The sequence below is a fragment of the Strix aluco genome, chromosome 2, assembly GCF_031877795.1.
Source record: "Strix aluco isolate bStrAlu1 chromosome 2, bStrAlu1.hap1, whole genome shotgun sequence".
NCBI lineage: Eukaryota > Metazoa > Chordata > Aves > Strigiformes > Strigidae > Strix > Strix aluco.
In genome coordinates this window covers 42,125,158-42,147,989 of record NC_133932.1, presented here as the reverse complement: position 1 = coordinate 42,147,989, position 22,832 = coordinate 42,125,158, and the positions used below count along the sequence as shown (strand labels likewise).

Genomic DNA, 22,832 nt, shown 5'->3' with positions numbered 1-22,832 from the left:
GTCACCATCGGTGGAGGTATTTAAAAGACATGTAGATGTGGTGCTAGGGACATGGTTTAGTGGTGGACTTGGCAGTGTAAGGTTAACAGTTGGACTTGATAATCTTTAAGGTCTTTTCCAACCTAAATGATTCTATGATTCTATATACAGCTGTCAGGAAATAACATCACAGAATGGGAAAGAAAATTGTGACTGTATGATAAAGACTAGAGCTGCCCCTATCTCACATGCAAGGTCTCTCTAGAGCCTCCAAGGGAAGACTCTTTCATAAGTGGAAAGAGTCCATTACCCTTTTGGGGAGCAGCTGGGGTGTTTGTGGAGGAAATCACTTGGCACAGGCACATAGTCTCTCATTTATGATGTAATAATATCTAAATACTTTTAAAATAATAATTTTCCTTTAAGAATAAGACTTTCTGGGACCGTGTCTGCTTCTTATTCCACACATGCACTTAATCTATTATGACCAATTACTTATATGCAATTTATTACAGCAGTACCATACAGGTAATGCCAACCTGCTGGTAACATGACATGATGGCCTCATTCTAAGGAGCACTTGAATTTGTGTATAAATAGCAGTTAAAAATAGCTAATTTTTTGGTGTTAAACTTCATTGCTACTGTTCATGTTCATCAGTCTTCCATGAATTGTGACAGGATTTTTAAAATGTTTATTTTAACAAAATTTTTCAAAATTGGTCACAGATTGTATTTTTTCCTGAGTGGTACAATCTCTTATTATCAGATATATACTGCATTTGCTTATTTAACTTGTACTTTTTCATAACAATAGATTTAGCAAGATATTGAGGGTAATTTTAGCACCTGCTCCACAGTAGTAGACCTATGTATCATTTATGTGCAACTGATGGCAAAGTTTTAGGTTTTGTTATTCCATGCATTTAATGTGCTGAACCTGAATTAACTTTCATGCAAAGCACCTGTCAGTCCATAAACAGCCCATCACCAGCTGGGCTTATATCTCCTCTGCAGATCTGTGTTGTCTTCCCCTTTTCTGTCATTTCAGAATAACTAGACTCTAATAAAATATATTTTATTACTATAGACTAACTCTGTTGCAAAGCAGTTAAGTTTGTTATAATAATATCATAATGAACAGAAAGCAGTACAAGGGAAAATAAGTTACCTACAAATACATAGATGCTTTTCTACTAACTACAAGTTTCTTATTATGGTCACAATTATATAGTATGCCACTAACCCAATCAAACTCAGACAATGCGGTCTTGCTCCACAGCAAACATCAGTCTTCTGTTTGATCACTTTACCAAGGCATCCCCTCCAGCATAACACATTGTGTACACAACTCTTCCATTCCCTGCTACATTTTGAGCACAGCTATTCCTACTGTCTCATTTTCTGTCACCATTTGTTACAAGAGAGTGATGTCTCAGTGTGCAAGAGAGACAAGGATATACGAGATGGTAAAGAATTATCCTTTAAATAATTATCCTCATATTTCCTTCTTTCATGTGGCCTGAAGTCAGGTACAGTATTTGTTTAGTCATCCAAATTGTTCAGACTTACTTTTTATGTATACAAACATAAATGATAATAGGTTTGTCATTAAAAAATAATTACTGCTTTTGTCTCATATTTCTGAGCTACCAGCATGGTAAAAATAGAAGCAAAACCTTTTTTCCATTTCAAAATCTTGTTAATTATCATACTATGCCTTCCCAAGGTGTACATAATTATTTCATAATAGGATAATTAAAGTACTTTCGTTCATGCTTTTGGATTTACAAAATAAAACCCAGAGTCAGTATTGAATCAAAACTTACAGAAAGGAAAGCATAAAACAATTATTTCACACAATTGTAAGTTTATAAACTCACCTAAAAAAGCAGAAGACTTTCAAACAACAATTTTCATTTTTTTTGCTGCTACCACCTAACTTTTTGTCTAACTCAATTGTAAAATTAACATGTGAGAATTATTTTTTAAGTGCTTATCTCAAGCCAAATTCTTGGCTCTAGTGGATATGCCAATTTGACCTAACGCATTGGCATGGTGTGGCTTGCTCTAACATAAGTAGGCCAAACGCATCAGAAAACATAATGCAGGAAGGTCAGAGAAATTAAAGAGGTATAAACACATATGCCCAGACACACTAAGAATGCATATATGGGGAACATAAAAAGATGACCTGGTAGGTAACAGAGAAGGAAGATTAAATACGGAAGATGCACAGATTAGTATTCTGCATGTCTGTTTTTGTCGTTCCGAGGTACCTAAAACCTAACTCAAGTAGGACTAATAATTTTCCCTCAAAAAAGGAATGTGGTGATTAAGGGCTGCCCGCCCTTTTGTTTCTTGCTGTCAATTAAAAATACCTCTACACTGCTGAAACGTCATATTTTGTTCACCCATCCAACAGTAGCTAAACTCTTCCATTCAAGCTTCAAAAACATCTTTTAGACAAATGCCTCTTTCCATACGATATTAACAAGTATATTGATTTACAAGAATACTTAAATACACCAATAAGCTTTGCCTTCTTATCTAGTAAAAGGAAAGCAGTGCTAAAGAAACAGTAGTCTGGAAAAAAAAAACCAAACAAAACTTCACAACTGGAATAGAACACCATCGGTAACCCAAAGATGATGACTATCAGCAGATTTTTAACTCGTTCTCATGTGCACTATTAGGGACACAGCAGCCATTAATTAACATCATGTCTGCCCTTAGAGAGAATGCTATAAAGAATCAGCCTGACATTAGTCACTTCGCCAGCATGACAACTTTTTTTGTTTGGGACAACCTGTAACTTGCCAAAAATAAATATTTGCATAGCACTTGAGACTTCTGAGCTACAAAACAAGCAGGTGAAAGCAGACATATTTTTAGGATTTTATTTAGCAAATGACAACAAAGAAAGGTAGAACCAAAGAGAAAAACTTACAACTCAAAGACCATATAAAGCATTCCATCTGAGCTGTATGTCTCCAATAGTTCAACAATATGAGGATGCTTCAGCATGTGACAAATACTGGCTTCTCTCTTCAGATCTGTGGAAGATAATAAGGTAGCATATTAGCTGTATTTGTATTCAAGCTGTTGAATACAAAAGAAATATTTGAAAACAATTAGAACACAATATTTGGAAAGACATACAGACCTGAAATTTCTAATATTCTGTAATGTTTATGAAGAACACTGATGAGATGGTATTTAATAATCCCTCTTCAGAACTTGAGTGTGAAATTAAGTTTAAAAAACCTCATATAGATCTCAAAATACAAACACACAAAACTTAACAGCCTTTCTTGACTTGACCTATTCATAAAATATCTCCTTGGTAATCTGAAGAACTGTACAGTAATAAATTCCTTTAATGCACATATGAAGACTACACCAAGATTTTAATCTTAAATATCCAACATCACTCCAAGATTATCTCTAAATACAGAAGACAGGCTCATTCACCAAACTCAGAACTTTTAAAACTTGAAGGTCTTTAGTTCAATTCCCCTGCTCAAAGCAAAGTTAACTAGAGCAGACTGCCCAGGACTACATCCAGTTGGGTTTTGAACATCTCCAAGAACGGAGACTCTACAATCTGTTTAGGAAACCTATACTGGTATCTGATCATCCTCGTAAGTAATACATTTTTTTCTAATATTTAAAAAAAATAATAATCACAATATAGGAAATGACACTGGCATAAATTTTAACCAGCATATATTAGCTTGCATCTCTGTTCTAGAGAAGAGGGAGAAAAGCAGAAACAGTTGTGAATAAAGAAAGAGCAGAAACCACTGTGACATATCTCAAAACCTGAGAGATTGTTTTTAACCAAACAACACTCTTACTTTTTCTGATCGCAAATCAATCCTTCTGCTAGTATAGAAGTGCAAAACCTAAACACACAGAATTAATTGTCTTTCTTCTTTGTTGAAACTACTTGCTATTTTTGTTATTTAATCATCCTTAAACTTTTTTTTTCCTTTTAACTTACTACTAGAACTCTAGAAAAATAGCAAAATCATGAACGAATAGCCTTGATGGTAATTTGAGAAGAGAGGAAAATATCAGTCTGTAGACATTTTGCTTTTCTATTCTCTTTCCATACAACTGTTCATTGCTCAAGAATAACCTACATATGTATTTATGGGAAAATATAAGTACGGTTTCTTGGTTTGAGAATGCTTACCATATTGTTGTGCTATACTAGAAAGAAATTTAAAATGATCTATTTTCATATGTGCCATATTACATTTCTAACATGAATCAGTAACATTCAAAAATACAAGCAGGGAGATGAACATTCTTTCACGTGAAGCATTTAACGAGTTACTCAGATTTACGCTAGACTTTCAATCTTTTAGTCTATAAATTCAGAAGAAATGCTCAGAATTTGGAAATGACTGAATTTTAATCCAAGAAAAATTTTCAGATTCACAAAGTGCAAATTTTCTTATAGAACTTTCATATTACACTTGTATTATGCGCTTCCTCCCTCACATCCTTGAAAACATAACCTAAAAGCAAAATGAGTAGAGCAACCTCTTAGAAACCATTACGTAACGTCATCTTAGGAAGTGCAAACAGAGCAGCAATAGGAAGCAAATAACTGAATTTCACTGATGCATAAGAAATTTAGATAAAGAAATTAATGTAAAATTTGTCCTTTATACAGAGATGAAATTCTATCAAGAAAACAGCTGTATGTCTTTCACAATTGAAAATACTTGCATATCAGTTTTTACACCACCTTCACGCAGAGTAGCTACTAAAACCATATTGTAACGTTCCCTTCCATCATACTTAGGCACTGATTTGACACTAAATAATTATCACCTCTTTTCTAGGCAATGAGGCTCTCCTTGTCTTTTGCTGAAGTACACATCCAGTCTTTCCTAAGTAGGATCACAGGTAAGCATACCAATGGATAGTTTTCTATTCTCTTGTGCCATGTGATTCTGTGAATGACTATGATCTCCAGAAAATATGGTGCTTTTATTTTGTCTCTCGCTGTATAACGACTTTAATGTACCACAATTCACCATGGTATCTGGTATCTATTTTAGATAGAAAACGAAGTGAACACCCAATAGGAAACTACAGAAAAGTTCTGCTTTATTTACAGGTAAAAACTGTTTCAATCACAATTTATTTTGGCTGCTTAATTTATTAATTTATCGTGGGTATTAATTATATTTTGAAGGGAAGTAGAACTGTGAGGAAGAAAACATATGCTGCCATTTACCTCATTCCTTTGTGTAATATTGCATGAGTGGAACAACTGCTCACAGACTGAGTAGCAGCAGAGGAAGGAGAAACAGGAAGTGGAAAATAAAATCTCCAAGCAGGAAAACAAATGAACAGAAGTCACAGAACAAGGTTTTGTATGACTAAGGGGTCTCAGGGCTAAGAGCAGAACAAAGTCCTATTTTGAAAAACAGCAGGGACTTGTTTAACAGTAGACCTATTAAGGAAGAAGAAAACTTGGCATAAAGACACAGACAAGTATGTACCACATTGATTCAACAAAACCACAGGGTGGAAAAGAGATGATGGATTCTGAAATCCATTTGGATGGTGACCCAAATGTCAAAATATGTCACGTTTAAGACCAATAAAAAGGAAAGGGGAGGGAGGATAAAAGGCAAAGGTGGCACATATATTTCATTGTTTTCACTTAAAAAAAAATCACCTACTCAATGCTTTACCAAATGCTTTTACCAGACTGAATTAAATTTCATCTCCACATGTTCCCCAAGAGGTAAACAAAATCCCTAGTGTTTACAGATACTGTTCCAGTTCTGAATGCAACCTAAAACCAAGCAGATGTTTGGCTGCAAGCAGGTGACTGAAGATTTCCTACGAAAAATCTCATTATTTTGTGAGCCACTGTATTATCTGTAACTTATCATTCTGAATGTAACATCATATGAACTATTTGCTACTTTCTGTTAAGTTTTCTAAACCTCTGCTGAGTATTTTAGCCATGTCGTGTAGTAATAAAGGTCCCACACATCTCATATCAAAACAAGCCTTTCATATTCCAAACAACTAAAAGAGCTTCAGGACAACTCTATAATCTGCCAATGGAGTCAGCTGGCTTTAAGCAGCAAGAAGTGACATGTATCATTTACTAATGGTTATGTATCTCATATTTAGAACAGTCTCTTTCACTAGTAAACAAAATTTAGCTAAAGGAACATACCCTAAGGCAAGACAAGGTTTTAGAATCTAAACCAAACTGTCATCTTTTAATTGCTGGACTATTTTACTTTATATTGGAACCCTTTTTGAACACTTCATCTATTCATTTCTTTCTTCTTGTTATGGCTGAAGAAATGACTTTCTGGTCCATTCTTTTAAGTCTTCTCTGTCAGCACTTCTTTCAAAATTAAACATTAGTGACAACAACGATAATAAATAGAACAGCAAAGTTTAAAAGCACAAGCTTTAAAAGTTTCTCTGCCAACTGCATGAAAGGTATTGTTACACAACCAGAAATAGGGAGAAAGATGTGGTGTTTCATTTAACTTGCTTAGCACAGAGTCTGATACTTTACATCATGATCTGAAAAGGATTTAAAAGCTGTCATTTTACACTACTGTTACCAATAAGTGTTTCGGAATTTCAGTCTGTTTACAAAACAGGGTTTTTTTAGCAACTGGAGACATGTTTAAGTTACCATTTTATACATGGCTAATTAGAGAGGGTCACTGAAGTTGTTAAAATGGCATGAAAGTTCAGACTTCTGTAACAAATAGAAGAGTTCTAAGATGGAAAAGGGAATTCCCAGCAATAATCACTACACATAGAAAATGCAGCCTTGTGTTTGGATAGCGACACTGAAAATGAATTGCTGGAAGCACTAGAAAGATAACTGCTCTAAATAATCATAAAGAAAGATGTGTCAGTCTTTGATAGAAAATATAAAACAGGAACATCACTTAAAATTTCCATGGGAGTTAACTACCTAATATCCTACGCATCTCTGACAATTCTGGCAAACACCTAATTTCCTTTCAAAATCTGATACCCAAGGTTTTAAAACATCTCAAACATACTGAACATATTTTGAAAGTATGCTCATGGTATCCTACAGCATGGAAGAATTAGATGCTCTCTAGTGGCCCGGATTATAGTACCATTTTAACATCTTTAAAGAGACATGAAAAGACTGTAGCAGCCACATCTTTTTCAGGAAGGGCATCAGCAAGTTTCTTAGCAAGATAGAAGACATACATCATTTTTAAACAGACAGCATTCTGATTTTTCAGGTTCAGCCCTTTAAGAGATTAGTTCTCCAGCCACAGCTTGGGTACGACAGTATTTCAAAAGGATGTATCTACATCAGTAGTAAACTTCTTGCTTAAAATGCTTCTATACATTTTGTACAGTGAGAATATGATTATATATAATTTACATAGATGTGGTAGTACTAAGTTTTAAAAGGAAATCAATATGCTTTTTTCATTTGATTGTGTCATTCTCACCTACCATCCTTTGGTGCACATCATGGAGAAGCTGCTGACCACTCCAACTGGAGTTCTTCCAGATACAACTAAACTGAATTATATGCTTCAGAAATGTGCCTGATGCACTCCAGTTTTGAACAGGCCACAAGGCCAGACTAGTCCTAGTTTAAACCCCCTGAAGCATGTATAAGGCAGGCACTGAGACCTTAGCATGAACTGTTTCACTCGACAGATACATTGTTTTTTGTCTTGTGGATTAGCCTTGCCTAGCTGCTAAACTTCCACCCAGGCTCTTGCTCACTGTCTGCTCTCAGAAAGGCAGAAGGTCAAAAATATGAAGAACAGGAACAAAAAACCTCATGGGTTGAGATAAAGACAGGGAGATTGCTTACTAGTTGCTATAGTGGGCAAAATAGCCTTACTTGACAAAGGTAATGGAATTTCTTGCCAATTAAAATAAATACTTACTCATTGATTTGGGTAGAGGGAATAAAAAAGATAAACATTAAACCAACAAATTTCCTCCCCCCTTTCCCAGGCTCAACTTCACTCCTTCACTCCAGACTCCTCTACCCCCCAACTCTGAGTGGTGCAGGGGGTGGGGGTCATGCTCAGTACACAGTGATTCCTCTCTGCTGCTCCTTCCTTCTTACACATTCCTGCTGCTCCAGCATAGGTCCTCCACAGGCTGCAGCGAATATCTGCTTTGTCATGGTGAACCTTCTCCTTCCCTCATCTTGGTATTCCCTCTTGTTCTACACTCCCTGTGCCTCGCTTCAACACTTCCTACCCTTCCCCAAATATATTTTCATAGAAGCACCACACACATGGCTGATGGGTTGGAACTGTCTGGAACCGGCTGTGTCCAGCACAGGGCAGCCCTAAGCCTCTTCCCACAGAAATGGCCCCTGAAGCCCTTCATCACCAAAAACTTGCCACTTACATTTAAAACAGGTGTGCTCCATTTTCTAGTAGCCAAGACTGTACTAGACACCATGCTTCAAGGGGCTCCAAAGTAGTTGACTACCCCCAAGATGAGCACACTGCTATACACCTCTGCCTCAAGACAGCACATAACAAGCCCATGACACATTCTGCACAACAGCAAACTCTAGTTTAACCAATCATACTGTACCTGAGGTCACACTTCCTAACCCAGGTGAACTTTCAGGGCTTAAAACTTTCCCTATCCCCTCGCTGTTTGCTCATTCCTGCTCCTCTGTGAAAATTACTTCTCAGCTTTATTATTCTAATAATATAGCAAGGAACTCCTAAAAAGCTCTCAGCACAGCCAACATACTGTAACAGAAAGGGGCAGCTGCAGGTGGGAACATCTTATATTGACACTGGCAATGAAATTCCTATACTACAGAACCACAGCGATGTTTTGGCCCCAAAGATTTCTTTTTTTTTTTTTTTTTTTTTTCCCCTTCCATGAGAGAGTATTCGCCTTTCTCTTAATTAAAACAGCACTGCCTGCCTTCCTGGGATATGTGACCAACTCCTCATCACAGATACATCTGACCAGTTAGTGACTTCCTTGCCTCAACAAGTAGTAAAAGCTTTCCTGCTTCCCCTCCCACGCACTTTGGAGTGGCTAAAACTCCACAGTAGCCAAGATGATTTAACTGCTGGCTGTTTCTCCCTTCATCCCACACACATTCTTGCCCTCTGTTCCACTGTGCAGCAGCCTGGAGCTTGTCACATCACACACCAAACCATTTCAGTGTTAACTTGGTAAAAAAAGCCATTCATTTTTTCCCCACTGGCTTAGTATCATGCAGTCTTAGTGTGTGAAATGGCTCAGTGAGCAATCTCAAGTACAGAAACTAGCTTAAAAGAAAGGAAAGGAATATGGAAGAAAGCAAATAAGACTATGAAAGCCACCACTTGTAGCTGCTTAGGATGTTGCAAAACACAAGTACAAGCACAAGTATACACCTTTCCCTGCAAAGTGCCTCCACCACCACCAAATCTTTTATTGTATAAATAATCTGTATATAAGTAATCAATCTGTACCTTAACAAACATGCTTAAAACATATACCAAAAGGAAACAAATGCTTAGAGTTTCTGAATGGCCCTTGATAAAAACACCATGGTAATCAACAATTACAATGACAATGTGAGATAATCCATCTCCAGTCAGTGTATCTTTTGTTTTAATGCTGCTGTACCATTTGGAAACAAAACGATGACATGAAGAATGAAAAACAAAATCCAGTTACAGTTACTACTCAACAACCAGAATCCATTTCTGAGCCCCCCCATACAGAAATCTATGGAAATCCCCATTTCATGGAATCAGACTTTATAGATGCTTGCTAAATTTTGAATAACTTCCATTTTCTACTCTGTTCTTTCTCAGTGTTTGGACATAAATATGAACATGTTAATGGCTTTTTAGCTGGAGCTGGGTGTCTTGGGAGACTTAAGAGGCAATTTTCCTTCCTCAGTTTATACTCCATCAGCTATGAAGAACATGAAATTGGGTGTGAAAAAACAATTTCCTTTTCTCCCATGACTTCTGATACATCCACCAGACTTGTCCACCATCACATATATGACAGACATTGTAAGTTGGCTTGCATGGTTGTGTCCATGAAAGCAAATTCTCCCTCCTTTTACTCGTTTCCTCATTTTTATTGGCATGCAAATAAGCAATACTTCATAAATAAGATGGTATATTTTGGGTAATGAATCAACTTGAACTAATAAAAATGTTTAAGAATGTCTGAAAGAATATAAACAGCTGCCTATTGCAGATAATTAAAACCAAATACTTTAATTAAATGATAATTCTTACCAACTTTTTAAGAAGCACCCACCACAATGAAAAAAAAAAGTCTAATTTAATCTTTCTAAAGATTGGATAAGACCATATCTCTCCTCTAAGATTTTCTACATCCTACGTCCTCTCGGTTTATACTCAACAGCAGGTTCAGTGAGGTAGGGCAACAGAGGAAGAAGAGGGAAAACAAAGAAAAGTGAAACCATCACTTTCTGGATTATTTTTCATTTAGATGCACAATCTTTATTTCAAAACACCATTAGTAGTTCTCCCTGCAAAGCAGCAGTTTCAAAAGTGTTTCTCAAACTCAAGTAGGGACACAATAATGAGAAGTAGTGTTATAAACTGCATAAATAAATTTTAAAAGGAATAAGGAGGGTTCTCTGTGTCACAAGTTTGGACTTCCAAACAGAAATGGAGTTGCTTCTGAAGACATATTAGAACCTCTGCTGTAAAACACCTTCCTTTTTTTCTAACATTGCCTTGTTTTCAATAATTAATGAACGGAAATTGAAAATAGTCATTGACTCTCAAGCCGTGATCAATCAAATTATGAAAGTGGGTTCACTACTGATAACCATATTATATTAAATCCTGTGTTCCCACCTGTTATGCAGCACTGCATAATAGTCTGAAACCCAACACCTTCCCAATCACCATAGACCACATGTTGTTACACTACAAACCACAATTTTAAACACTTTGTGATACAATGAATTCTTTAACCGAGGGAAGTGGAAGGGTATGTGCAGCAGCAGATCTGTCAGAATATGCTGTGAAATGTCTTTAAAAAAATAGAAAAACAATTAGACACAAGGTGTGTATTTGGTAAAAGAATGTTACATGCTGTCTGGAGCACTGAACTGGCAAAATGCTCAGCTGTAAGGTCACAGTGGTCTTTACTGAAATGACTGGAAGGTCATCATTTCATAAAGTTACACAGATTGGGGTTTTTTTTGTAGTGAAAACTAACTGATAAACACTTAAAACTAGCAGCCCCATTAAAAGCAGCAATTGTTCTCTATTCTGCCAACTCATTCTCCACTCCTGTACCATCTCTCCCCTTCATCCTAGTGCAACTGCACAATAAACAGAATCAAGGAATCGATCCGACTGCAAACAATCTTTTTTCCTCTCCCCTAAGAGCTATTTTTCAACCAGACTAGTTCTGCGTGTCTGCACAAACACTTACGAGCACAACAGTGTTGATAGCACAGCAATAGAAACAAATGGCCAGATTACAGCAGCATTGCTCATCTCAACAGCAGCACTGGCTTAAAATGTTGGACAATATGTCAAATCAGAATTGTCTGTAACATTGCTGTCTTCCTCCCAAAGAGTGAAGTAGTCAGGAAACTAAGAACTCTAGATTTCACAGTATTATCAGGAAATGCTAACTTGCAGTAGCTGTATACTTTCGTACATTTAACTGAAACTGAAATTAAAATTGAAAAATTAACTTGTAAGTCAGGTGCTATTTCTTTTTCCCGTCTGTAATTTCCTACGTTTATGCAACTCCAAGTCAACGTGCATAGCTACAGTTTCTCACTAGGTGGCAACACAGCTCCTACTTTGATGTGGTATGTAGTCACCAGTGGCTGCATTTATTTAGCCGCAGAGACCTTTACGTTTGGCCAGTTTTATACCATTGATCTCATTAATGATGATTACAGTTCAGACCTAAGGGGAAAAAAAAAAGAAAAAAGAAGTATGCCAGGGCTAAGCGCCCTTTTATCCAGATTCTGTGGAATACCATTCCCTCTTCTACGCCTAACGAGCCATTCAGAGCTGATGACTACACCAGGACCTACTACACTGCACACATCGATAATTGTATTACACAACTAGAATACATTCAAACACAGTTTGCTCACGTAAGCCAGAAGTTCTTTGTTGAATCCACAAAACTATAACAGAGCAATGTGTTTACGGCTCTGAAGTCCAGCAAAAAGCTCTAGAAAGCTAGAACCTGAAGTAGTTCAGTTTAAATCACTGGAATTCCTCCTTCTTAAAGGTTAATCACACAGGGTTGGTTTTTTGTTTTGGTTATTGTTTGTTTGCTTGTTTCTGGGGATTTCTTTTTTTGCTGCAGGGGTGTGTGTGCATGTATCCGTGTGTTTATGTTTTCTCTTCAGCCTTTGGCCAGGGCAATACAGGTAACGTATATCTCAGAATGTGCTCATCATTATCAATGTTAAATTCAGATTGGCAGAAAATTTTTACACCAATCTTTGACATCTCTTTAATATTTTGGCCAAAATTCACTTAAGACAGATCAGGTTAACTAAAGGTTAGACTTTGCAGTCCTTTAAATGAGTTTTAGTACTCATGTACTAAAATGTAATGACATTATATCAAGTAGGTGTCCTCAAAGGCAACAGAACATTATCAAGAAAAGAATGTTCCTTGATTAAAAATTATCTCTGTTGCTGATATTTGCAGTTTTCTTTTTGTTTGAAAAGTCTTTTCTTCTGTGGCCTAGCCTTTACCTGAACATACTGACAGGGAAATTTACTTTCTGATATTAACAAAGAATCTCAATTTCACAGGAAAAAGTCTGGAATTTCAAAGGAAATCTGTTCATAACAGATTCAGCTAGTCTAGACAAAATATCCCAAACTCCTATTCTAGGAAGGGTTAAATAATCCACTACACTGCTGCTGTTGAACACTAACAGGCAGAAACAGAGTGTCCAAAGGCACTCAGAAAGGGGGAGTGTTTAAGATGTTTTTCATACAGACAAAATTTACTTGTTTGTTTGCTTTGATCAAAGTTTCCTTGGTCTTGAACTGCCAGGCTCTGCATAGCCAAAACGAAACCAATTGCTCACTAATGCTAGAAAGGAAATAGTCTACTTTAATCATATCAAGTCTAGACAATCCAGGCCAAAACAGCATCTACAATATCAATCTACTCTGATGAAATTAATTCTGCAATGTCACATAGCTCAATGAGTGACAGCATTTTAGCTGTGGTAGCTGTGGCATGCAGCACAGGTTACTTTACAGTTTTTCTCAAGTAAAATAGTGCAAGCTGCATTATATGCTGCTGTACTGAGACAGCCAAAGCACCAAAAGCACCCTCCATAGCACTGAACTCTAGGACAAACAGCATCTACAGTACAGAGATGCACCCTGAGTAACAAATAACTATCTAGCAACTTTTAAGGATGATACCAATTCTGTTCAACTAGGAAATCCTGTAGAAGAGTGATGTCTGAGCGCTGGAGACCAATTACCCGAACAAAATTTGTTTTCTGTTTCAGTAACAGAATAATGTCAGGAACCAGAAAACTCTTTACAAGCAGTAGGATAAGAAAAGGTAGTTTTGCTGTGTTCCACTTCTGCACATGCTTCTCTGCAATTATTACCAAAGTCATAGAAATTTTTTTCCTTTCTTTGTTAAGTGACACATTATAAAGCAAGTTCTGTAAAACAGGTGTGCATGTCTTAGATCAGTAATAAAAAAAACCACCTACAGAATGTATTCTTTACTAGCATGAAATCCTGAAAGTGCTAAGAACCAACAGAGTTTTAACTAGACTTGTTACTTTCACATATTCATAAAATACTTTAAAATACTGTCTATTAAGGTAGCAATGCTTTAAAGAGCACATTTTCCCTTTTCTGCTTTTGCAGTTGCAATAGTCCTCTAAGCCTCTGAAACCAGTGCTCTTAAAATATATCCCCCTTTTCATTCCACAAAAATCAAGTGTTAGTGATGAAACCAGTGCAACTGAGCTCAAACTTGTTTCTAGCAACGTTCAAGTCACATCTCTAGGAACAAGGTTTTAACTTGCCTAACTCATCTTGGATTGTACAACAGGCTGAAAATACTGCAAAATTTTACAAATAGACACTTATGCTTTTCTCTGTAAAAGGGCCAAAACAGACATATCCCCATAAAGGGCGTATCCAACGACAATTTTCCCTATGAACTTATTTGAATCCTATTGCAATTAAAGATCATTTAAGAAATATTATCTTTCATAATATTCACACACTTCTCATGATATTTGAAGGACAATTCCTCTTCACTAATACTGGTAAGAAGAATTTACTTCTTTAATACCACCCAAGGGTTAAGTATTTCATTTCCCCTCTTTATTTATCTGGTGATGAGCGAGGAACAAAAAATACTTAAAAATTCATACTTAGCAAAAATTGAGTTAGAAACCGTTTGATCACCTAATCCAATCAGTGAACTTGGAAATTATATCAGAAAGCAGGAGATACAGACTTGGAAACAGTACATCTGCATGGCTTTTTAACTAAGTTCTGAGGGAGTTTCCCACAGCCTCTGAAATTCCAGGTGATGCCAATGGCAAGAACTGCACAGTAATATACAACAATTTCCTTCACTGTCACAGTGTATTTCGAGGGACTGACATCGATCTATAAAGCCTTGCAGTAACCAGCTGGGGATAATGGATTGCTCCTCCTGCTTGACAGAGCAAAGATTATTTAAGTACTTACACTCATAGTGCTTGCATGTAAAACACTCTCAGAACTGAATGAACCTTCTTCAGGTGTTAAAAGGCTTGACTCAAATTTTTTCCAACAACTAACCTGTACTATCTCACTCCTGCATGCTTAGCATGAGATCCATTTGCCTTCTTTGATATCCAAATGTGAAATGACAATCAAGAGTAAGAATAGAACCTTATAAATTCTGCCCATTTTTCTGGCTCTAAAGTGCAGGAGCAACAATAAGCTTGCATATATATTAAGTGGTCAAAGCATATGTCCACTATTATATTTTAGAAGTCCACAGAAGTAGAACAACTGATAATAATCTGTATCCTCTCTGCAAAACAGAACTTCATAAGAGCACTGGAAGAAACAGTTAACAGGGTTCTTTTGTTAAAAGAAAGAACCAAATCTCCTTTCCTCACGAGTTAAAAAAAAAAAAAAAATTAAATATCTATCTACATTAAATACTACTAGGATAAAAAAATTTCATTGACATGATGGGGTACTTGGAAACATAAAACATAACACTCACATAAGTCAGCTGAATTGAGAGTTCTGACCTATTCCACAGATTCTTTAGAAGACCTTTCCTGTCTGCACAACAAAATCAAAACCAACTCTTAACATGACAACACATGACTCTCAGGCTGAATGCAGTATTGTCCAGATCCTGAAAATAATCTAAAGCACAGTTAGTTGCACAAGATGTACTCCCCACACCTTCCTTGAAAGAGGAAGCAAATACTAATTATGAGCCTGACCTTCCTTCCCTCACAAACCTCTTCTAGCGAAACAACCTGTTCAGTGTGTCTCACACAGCACAACCATGTCTTCATTTTTCCAGAGCACTGCAGTAGGCAGAGGAAGACAAGAAACTGAGGCAGGGAGGGGTGTACTTGCCACTATGGGAAGGGGATGAGTTATGCACTTGTGACTTCGACATAAAAAGTAAAATTTGCAATTCTCTGAGCCATTTATTGCAGGTTGTATATGCATCTGCAACAATATTAAGAGCCAGCTCAGGTCAAGCAGAATTTATTTGCTTAAATGCAGCATATGCAAAACAGCTATGCTGCTTCAGGGCATGATGATACAGTATAGTCTCTCCCAGTCAATACCTGAATTAATAAACCATGGTGGACTTGAGCTAGCTACATGTAAGGTCACTTGAAAGTCACAGTGACCCTGATTCTTGAGGATTTATTAGCCCAGCTAAACACAAGCTGTGGATATGCTAATAAACACTCCCAGAAATGGAGTGCCAAGAAAATGGGGCTGATACTCTCCAAAGGGTCAGTTCTGGACTGGTGCTAAGCTAGAGCTCACAAATCTTGACAGATACAAGCACAATGTACATGTTTTGCACACCCACATGCTTTCTAACATATCCCACTGTACCTGTGTTATTGCACTTTTTTCTTATTAACTACAGTACCTCAGTCTCCATTTACCATAGAGAAGTAAGATTTGTCTGCTTAAATTATCCTGCTGCATAAATCTTTATTCATGAACAACTAATTAGGGAAATAAAATGGCCTCAGAGCACAGACAAATTCATAGAGTTTATATATACCCTATGTTTTACACATACTACAGCCAGTTTAGAAAGCCTGTTTGTAATTTCTAGGTAAGTAGGATTTTAAAATAAACTGCATCATAACATTAAGCTAAAAAAAAAAAAAACCCAAAGCTCTCAACAGATTTTTTTAAACCTTTGAACCTTTAGCATTGAACATGAGCCTAAAGCTTTGAATTTTTCAGCATTCTTGAAATTTGCTTTATTAAATTAATCTTTCATCTTTTGTTTTGCAAATGCCACAGAAAATCATGAAACTGGAATCCATTTAAACCTTTTGCTACCACAAGCAGTATTATTCAAGTGATGCTCATGCTGACTTAAGAACAACTATAGACACAAAAGTGCCACATGTTGACAGCAATGAATATTGGAATCAAAGAACAGTGTAAGCAGACAACGATGTACATGTCATAACCCAGAGTTTTTGCAAAAATACATGTACCAAGAGTCTAAGAAGTTATATGCCAAATTAAACTTTGAAGAGTTACAATGGCCCATGGTTTTGGTATTGACTGAACTTTAAGTGACTTTAAGTAAGTATAAATGTAAATACTGCACAAATCTAACAACCATTTACCCTGCAGACTATTTTCTTTGTTTTGCTGTCTATTAACTGCAAAATTATCTTCAAGTTTCCAAAATACTGAAAAAATTCACATGATAAAAATGATATAAACCCAGTTGTCTGCTAATAGCAATGAAATCTGATTCGTCTCTAGTTTTGAAAATTATTTTAATTTACAAATATTATTTACACATAATTAGTAAGCACAAAAAACTTGTAAGAAAATTTACTAAAGCTTCCATTTTCTAATTTTAAAAGTTCAAAAATTTTATTCCGCTTATTGTATACACATATCCCTCATTACTATAACACATTTTCAGTATAATCACCTAACACTGCAAATTACAAGACCTTCAGCAATAACTGATCTTTGAGTTGGACTCTGACCACTCTTTGAGTGGTTAAAATCTTTTGAAGAATGGACTTGGACATTAAAATAAAGTATTAGCATAGTTTCAAATAAAAGGGAAAAAAATCATCTTTCAAGATCTAAGGAGCCACAGAGTTGCAATAGGGTCCAACAGGGACCTGCCCAAACAGAAGGCTTAAGAAAGAAAATCCTAGGACAGAGCTTGCTTGTTTTTACAATCTCTTTCTTGAAGTCCTGATACATGAGACATGCCATCCTATTCAGAAACAGTTCAGACGGACCGAATAAACTCGATTGCTGTAACAGCCAAAGCAAACCACCTGACCTCAGAAAATTGCTGCGGGCTAGCCTTTGTGCAAGAGACTCCAGACCAAATAAAAAATGACAATTTACATCTCCATAATGGAGGAACAACATAAGTTACTGTACACAAACAAAACTGTTCCTTTGTCCTCCCCACACCACTTGAGAGAACTAACAGCTACCAAACCCACCATTTACACAAACAATAACACATATCACATTGCAAAAAAATTTAAGTGTTTCCCCATTGTAGTCCTTAAAACCTCTAGACTCTGGTGGAAATTGGGTCCTTCTTCAATAGGTTTAACTTTTCCTATATGCAAACATCTAAGTGAACACCAATTAACTTCCTACAGACAGACTCCATTCAACTATGAAAGGAACAAGATTCCTTCAGCTCTCACAGCCCCAGACAACTGCAGTGGAAAGTTCAATATATATGAATACTAAGCCAGAATCTAGTCCTCTTGACGAGGTAAGGAAATCTTACCCTACCCATAAGAAAGATTTTAATTAATAACAGGAAGGGCAAAACAAAACTATGCACAAGCACAACCCAGCATCATAAGTGTGGCAAATGTGGGGTGATGCACAACTCAGAAATTTCATACTGACTAATACAGGAGGACAGAATCTTATGAGACAGATGAAGCAAATCCTGAAATTGGCATTATCTCAGCAAAGCCAGTGCCCTCAAGTTTAGGAGTTCCTACTCCCTACAAGTAACCCCAGAACTAGACCAGTGATTTTAATTTCTTTTTTGGGCAACTGGATCATGAATACAGCCAACAAACTGAGGAAACAAAGCATGTACAGGAACTGAAGGTCCAAGGCTTGTTACTAGGAATAGTAATCACAATTTCAGAAAAGCACAGGATAGCAGAATCCTCTTCATCTGACATGACATTCTTCAGAGAAGCTACTTCTCTTGGGCAATCAGGTTGCAAGAGGCAAAGCTGATATTGAAGAACAGTGCCGAGAGTAAAGGGAAATCAAGTTACTGCAATGTCACACAAGGGTACAGATTTGATTCAGGGTATGAACCCGCCTTCCTATCAGCAAACAAACTGTCACCACAGCATGACCAACTCTAAAGCTCTGTTCTACAACATAATATTTCTAAATACTAACCCAGAAGATAGCCAATTTTATAAAGAAACTATCTCTCCCCATCAGTTTTTATATGACTAAAGAAACGGATTTTTTTCAGTAGTTGGAAGTACATGGAAGGCCTAAAGAGAAAAAGGTTTCAAAATGTAAATTATTTTTATAAAAAACAGAATAAATATTAAAATATTTTTTTTCCTCCAAAGATCAGTACATATCTTGGTACATATATGTGCCCTCAGTCCTCAAACCAGCATTTTCAACTCAGATTACCATGCCTTGAAGCTGTGAACAGTTTTGAGTGTTGGTGAGTACAGTGCATAATTCCTCAAAAGTTGTTACAAACTATACTCTGTAGGGGGAAGTTACTAAATACAACAGAAAAAGGTAGAAGTTTCTCTTATGTTGTAACTCACAAAGGAATAAGCAAGGAACAAAACAGTACCCTGCACTGAACTCCAGCTGTATTTGTCCTGTAATCAATTTACCCCAACATTACCTGACAGCAGCAAATGACTAAGTCTTCAAATAGGACAGTGAAAAAGCAAGACTGGCAAAGATCAAAAAGAGAAAAGAAGAGCAAATTCATAAAAATTAACAAAAAAGAGTGGTGGGGGGTGTGTGTGTGGTATATATAACTGGCAAGGTGTTATGCCTAATACAGCTAGCTGCAGGGGTGCCCTCAGTGGGAAGAGACAAGGGGTTGCGGTCACAGCTGGCTCCGCAATGGACCCACCACAGCACACAACCAAGCCCCATAAGCCACATGTGTGGCACCTCTGAACCAGAGGACTTCATAGAGCCTCTGTGAACACATATTTAAGAGAGGGCAGTAAACACCAAAAAACCCAAGAGAAAATAAAAGAAACAACAAAGCCAGAGAGGGAGGAGTAAGGAGCCAGAAGAAAAAAGGAGCAGGCTGGAGCAGGAGGAGAAAGCAGGGGCTGGAGCAGAGCAGCAGCCTGAGCAGGGCCGAGAGGTTCAGCTCCAGGAACCAGAATGTGCTGACCCCATCTCCCGCCTGCCACCCCTCTGAAGGGACTGAGTGCTACATGTGGCATGGAGAATGAGACCAGGAAGGGGGGAGGCAAGGGAAGTTTTGCCTAAGCTTGTGAGTGTTTCAATACCAGAATCAGTAATTAAAAGGTTGTTAACTGACAATAAATTAAATTGATTGAAATTCCCCCCAAATTAGTAAACTCTTCTTTTGGCCATGTGATGGGGAAGGAGGGGATGATGGCACAAAAGCAGCGTACCCCAACTGAACAAGCACCTTCAGTAAACCAGACTGTGCCCTTCAAAAGAGCTAATCATACAGACAGCTCCATACCCACAAACAAAACAGGAAATGACCAAAAATAGGAAATTGGGGGAAAAAAGCCTGGTAGTCCAGACAATTTCTAGAATGGAACACATATCTTCAAATCGTTAATTGATGCTTAGCTGCTGACCAGTCCTACCAGTCGGACAGGAACACAGATATGGAAGGACAGCAGCTTTGATAAGATTTGAGGCTTTTTCCTCTCACTCCGTTTTAATGTTACCTTGTGCACGCACTTTCTCCAGCTAGCTTGCTTGCTTGTTATTTAAGGCAGAAGGTAAAACCAAACAATGCCTATGAGCTATTTAGGAAGGAACTGAGGCAGCAACCACAGCTATTTACATGATGTGCTCCTACCGTTCCTACTCCAACCCCACTTTGCATTCATGTGTTAAACAGAGTCACTGGTAGCCTTTAGAAGTGAACCTCTCTTCTGTTTTCTAAGCATCCCACACTGGTTTATTATCTCAGATTCTAGACTAACACACAACACACAGAAATATTTTGCTTCCCCTTAAAGAAGGCAATTCTTCTTTAACCCTAAAAGGTTTCTAAATAAGGTGCATTTAAAAAAGGAAGCAAGCCAATCTACAAGAAAGTAAAGGAGGCTTAGGGTGCAAGTTCTCTGTTCACTTTTTACCCCAACTTGAGTTAAAATAAATCAGTCCAAACGTAAAAAAGTACCAAAGCCAATGCAAATGAAGCTACAGGACTGCACAGTAAGTAACCTGGGTTGAAGAAACAGGGCTTTCCCTCCCCTTTCAGCAGCCAGGAGCTGTTAAATCAGCTCAGCTAGTGTTATTGAGGGCAAAGGGGAGGAGATGCAAAGCAGCGAGACTCACTCACACACTGCACAGATGATAAGTGGCATCTAATAATCCTAGATGTCAGCATCCTACATTTCCAGGGCATACTAATTTCTTTACTGGTTTTCCCCTCAAACAGATAAGCTTTTGAGAGACAGAGACAGTAGATGCCCTATCACTCTGCAGCACAAGAAGAACAGAGGTTCTTGTAAAACTACAACATCAGAGATGAAAAGCTTTTCAAACACGTCAACCCCACTTGTCCAGCCCTGTGCTGGAAACACAGGCTCCAGTCTGGCACAGCTCTTCAAAGAGAACTACAAGGACAAAAGAGAATACTGTAATGATAACCTGTACAGACCTGAAAACACTGATGTATAACACATGTGTATTGTAATAAACATTTATGTGGTGGCAACTTGGATTCAAATACCTACTTGATTTGGCAAAGGAAAAAAATCTACCTTACTCAGGCAAAGAAGTATTTCATAAGCCATTTTCACTATTTATGATGCTATAAACTAAGGTGATATTTTCACCAGGACCTGCAGTTAATTGTTGCTATATTACAGACAATGTTAAAAGTGACAGATATTAAGAAATCTACAATAACTGGTTCTGTCACAGTAGACAAATCAATATATTTTTTAACCTAACTTTAGTTAGTTAGTCTTCTGGGAAACCAGAGGAAATCAAGAAGCTTGGGTTTTATATTGCTGACTCTACTAGTAACTTTCTTTGGAACCTGGAATATATCTTTAAACTAATTTCTCAGTTCTGTAAAGTATTAAAAATAAATCCTCATTTAAGTCCCTTAACAAATGCTAAGACATTCTGAAAGAATAAAACATTACATTCTAGTGCCAGTCTCATTTGCACTTGGGCTTTCACTTCTACAGCAACTTCAGAAAAGAATTTGACCACTGACTATTTTAGGCAAAATAAATACATAGAACAATCCCCTCCCCCAATCAAGAAACACACCATAAGTCTTATTTAGAGATGAAGTGATCTCAAAAAACAACCTCCAAGAAAAATCTCTGTCATGGATTTTAAGTAAACCAACTATAGATCACAGTATGTTTACTTACATTGCCAATTTTCTTACTGTCACTGTGTATATTTGTTGGTTGGATTCATATTAGGAAATCAAGTACATACAATACATTCAGTGTGAGTAGGCTATCCAGGTGTCCCTGATGAGTGTCTTCATTAAAATACATGACTTGTAGCTGGAAAATGCCATGCCAATATGCCTGTTCCAGAGTGCTCAGACTGCAGTAATACACAGAGCTGTTAAAAACAGGTGTCTCCCCTAAACCCTTTGGCACTTAAAAACCCCAAAATTGTTAGGCTATAACCCTAAGAACACGCAAGTATCTTGCAGTGTTTGCTTAGATATAATATTATCATCTTTCAATGTTTTAGGTGGTTAAGTGATTGAAGTGTTTTAAAACCATACATCCTCTATTCCATTACTCTGCAGCAGGGGGGAATGCATTCTTTAAGTCAAATTCTTAAAGTTATACATATAATAGTTTTAAAATGTAGAATTAGTAGGAAATTCAATGCAGTATTAAAGATAAAATTGAATTCATAATACATACATTCATTCAAGGTTTTAAATGGATTTTTATCTTAAATTTAACTGTAAAGACAATCACTTATTGTTTGTACCTAACTTCTTTCATTTTATTAAAATAATAAACAGAAAGACAACTGATGTGATATTTGACACAGTAGAACTAGAATAGCAGATAAAATATAGAAAGTCTTTAAGAAAAGGAATTAAGTTCATAGGTCTCAGAACCTTGAGGTCTTTGATTACTTAAATCAAAATGCTTCTCTTCATTGAGAAGCTAAAAATCTCCAATATTCTACTCTTTTCTTTAAACTGTTTTACAAGATAGCTTCCAAACAAAAAATATTTCCATCTGCCTTCATATCAGGTTAACTTAATTGTTTCTCTTAATGTTTTTTTTTCTCTTTTCTCTAAAGATTTTCTTTACTAAAAAGGGTCTAAGGAACCTGAAGGAGCACAAGACCTGATGAGATGC

At 36.9% G+C, this 22,832-nt stretch overlaps 1 protein-coding gene across 16 annotated transcripts in view; it reads right to left on the bottom strand.

The window, feature by feature from the left end:
- Window positions 1-22,832, bottom strand: part of CASK (calcium/calmodulin dependent serine protein kinase) — a 225,864-nt gene that overhangs the window by 134,092 nt on the left and 68,940 nt on the right. For all 16 annotated transcript variants that reach the window (XM_074814527.1, XM_074814528.1, XM_074814532.1 and 13 more), the window contains exon 3: window positions 2,929-3,034. In XM_074814527.1, coding sequence (XP_074670628.1) covers window positions 2,929-3,034 — 106 coding nt within the window. The remainder of the gene's footprint in view (window positions 1-2,928; window positions 3,035-22,832) is intronic.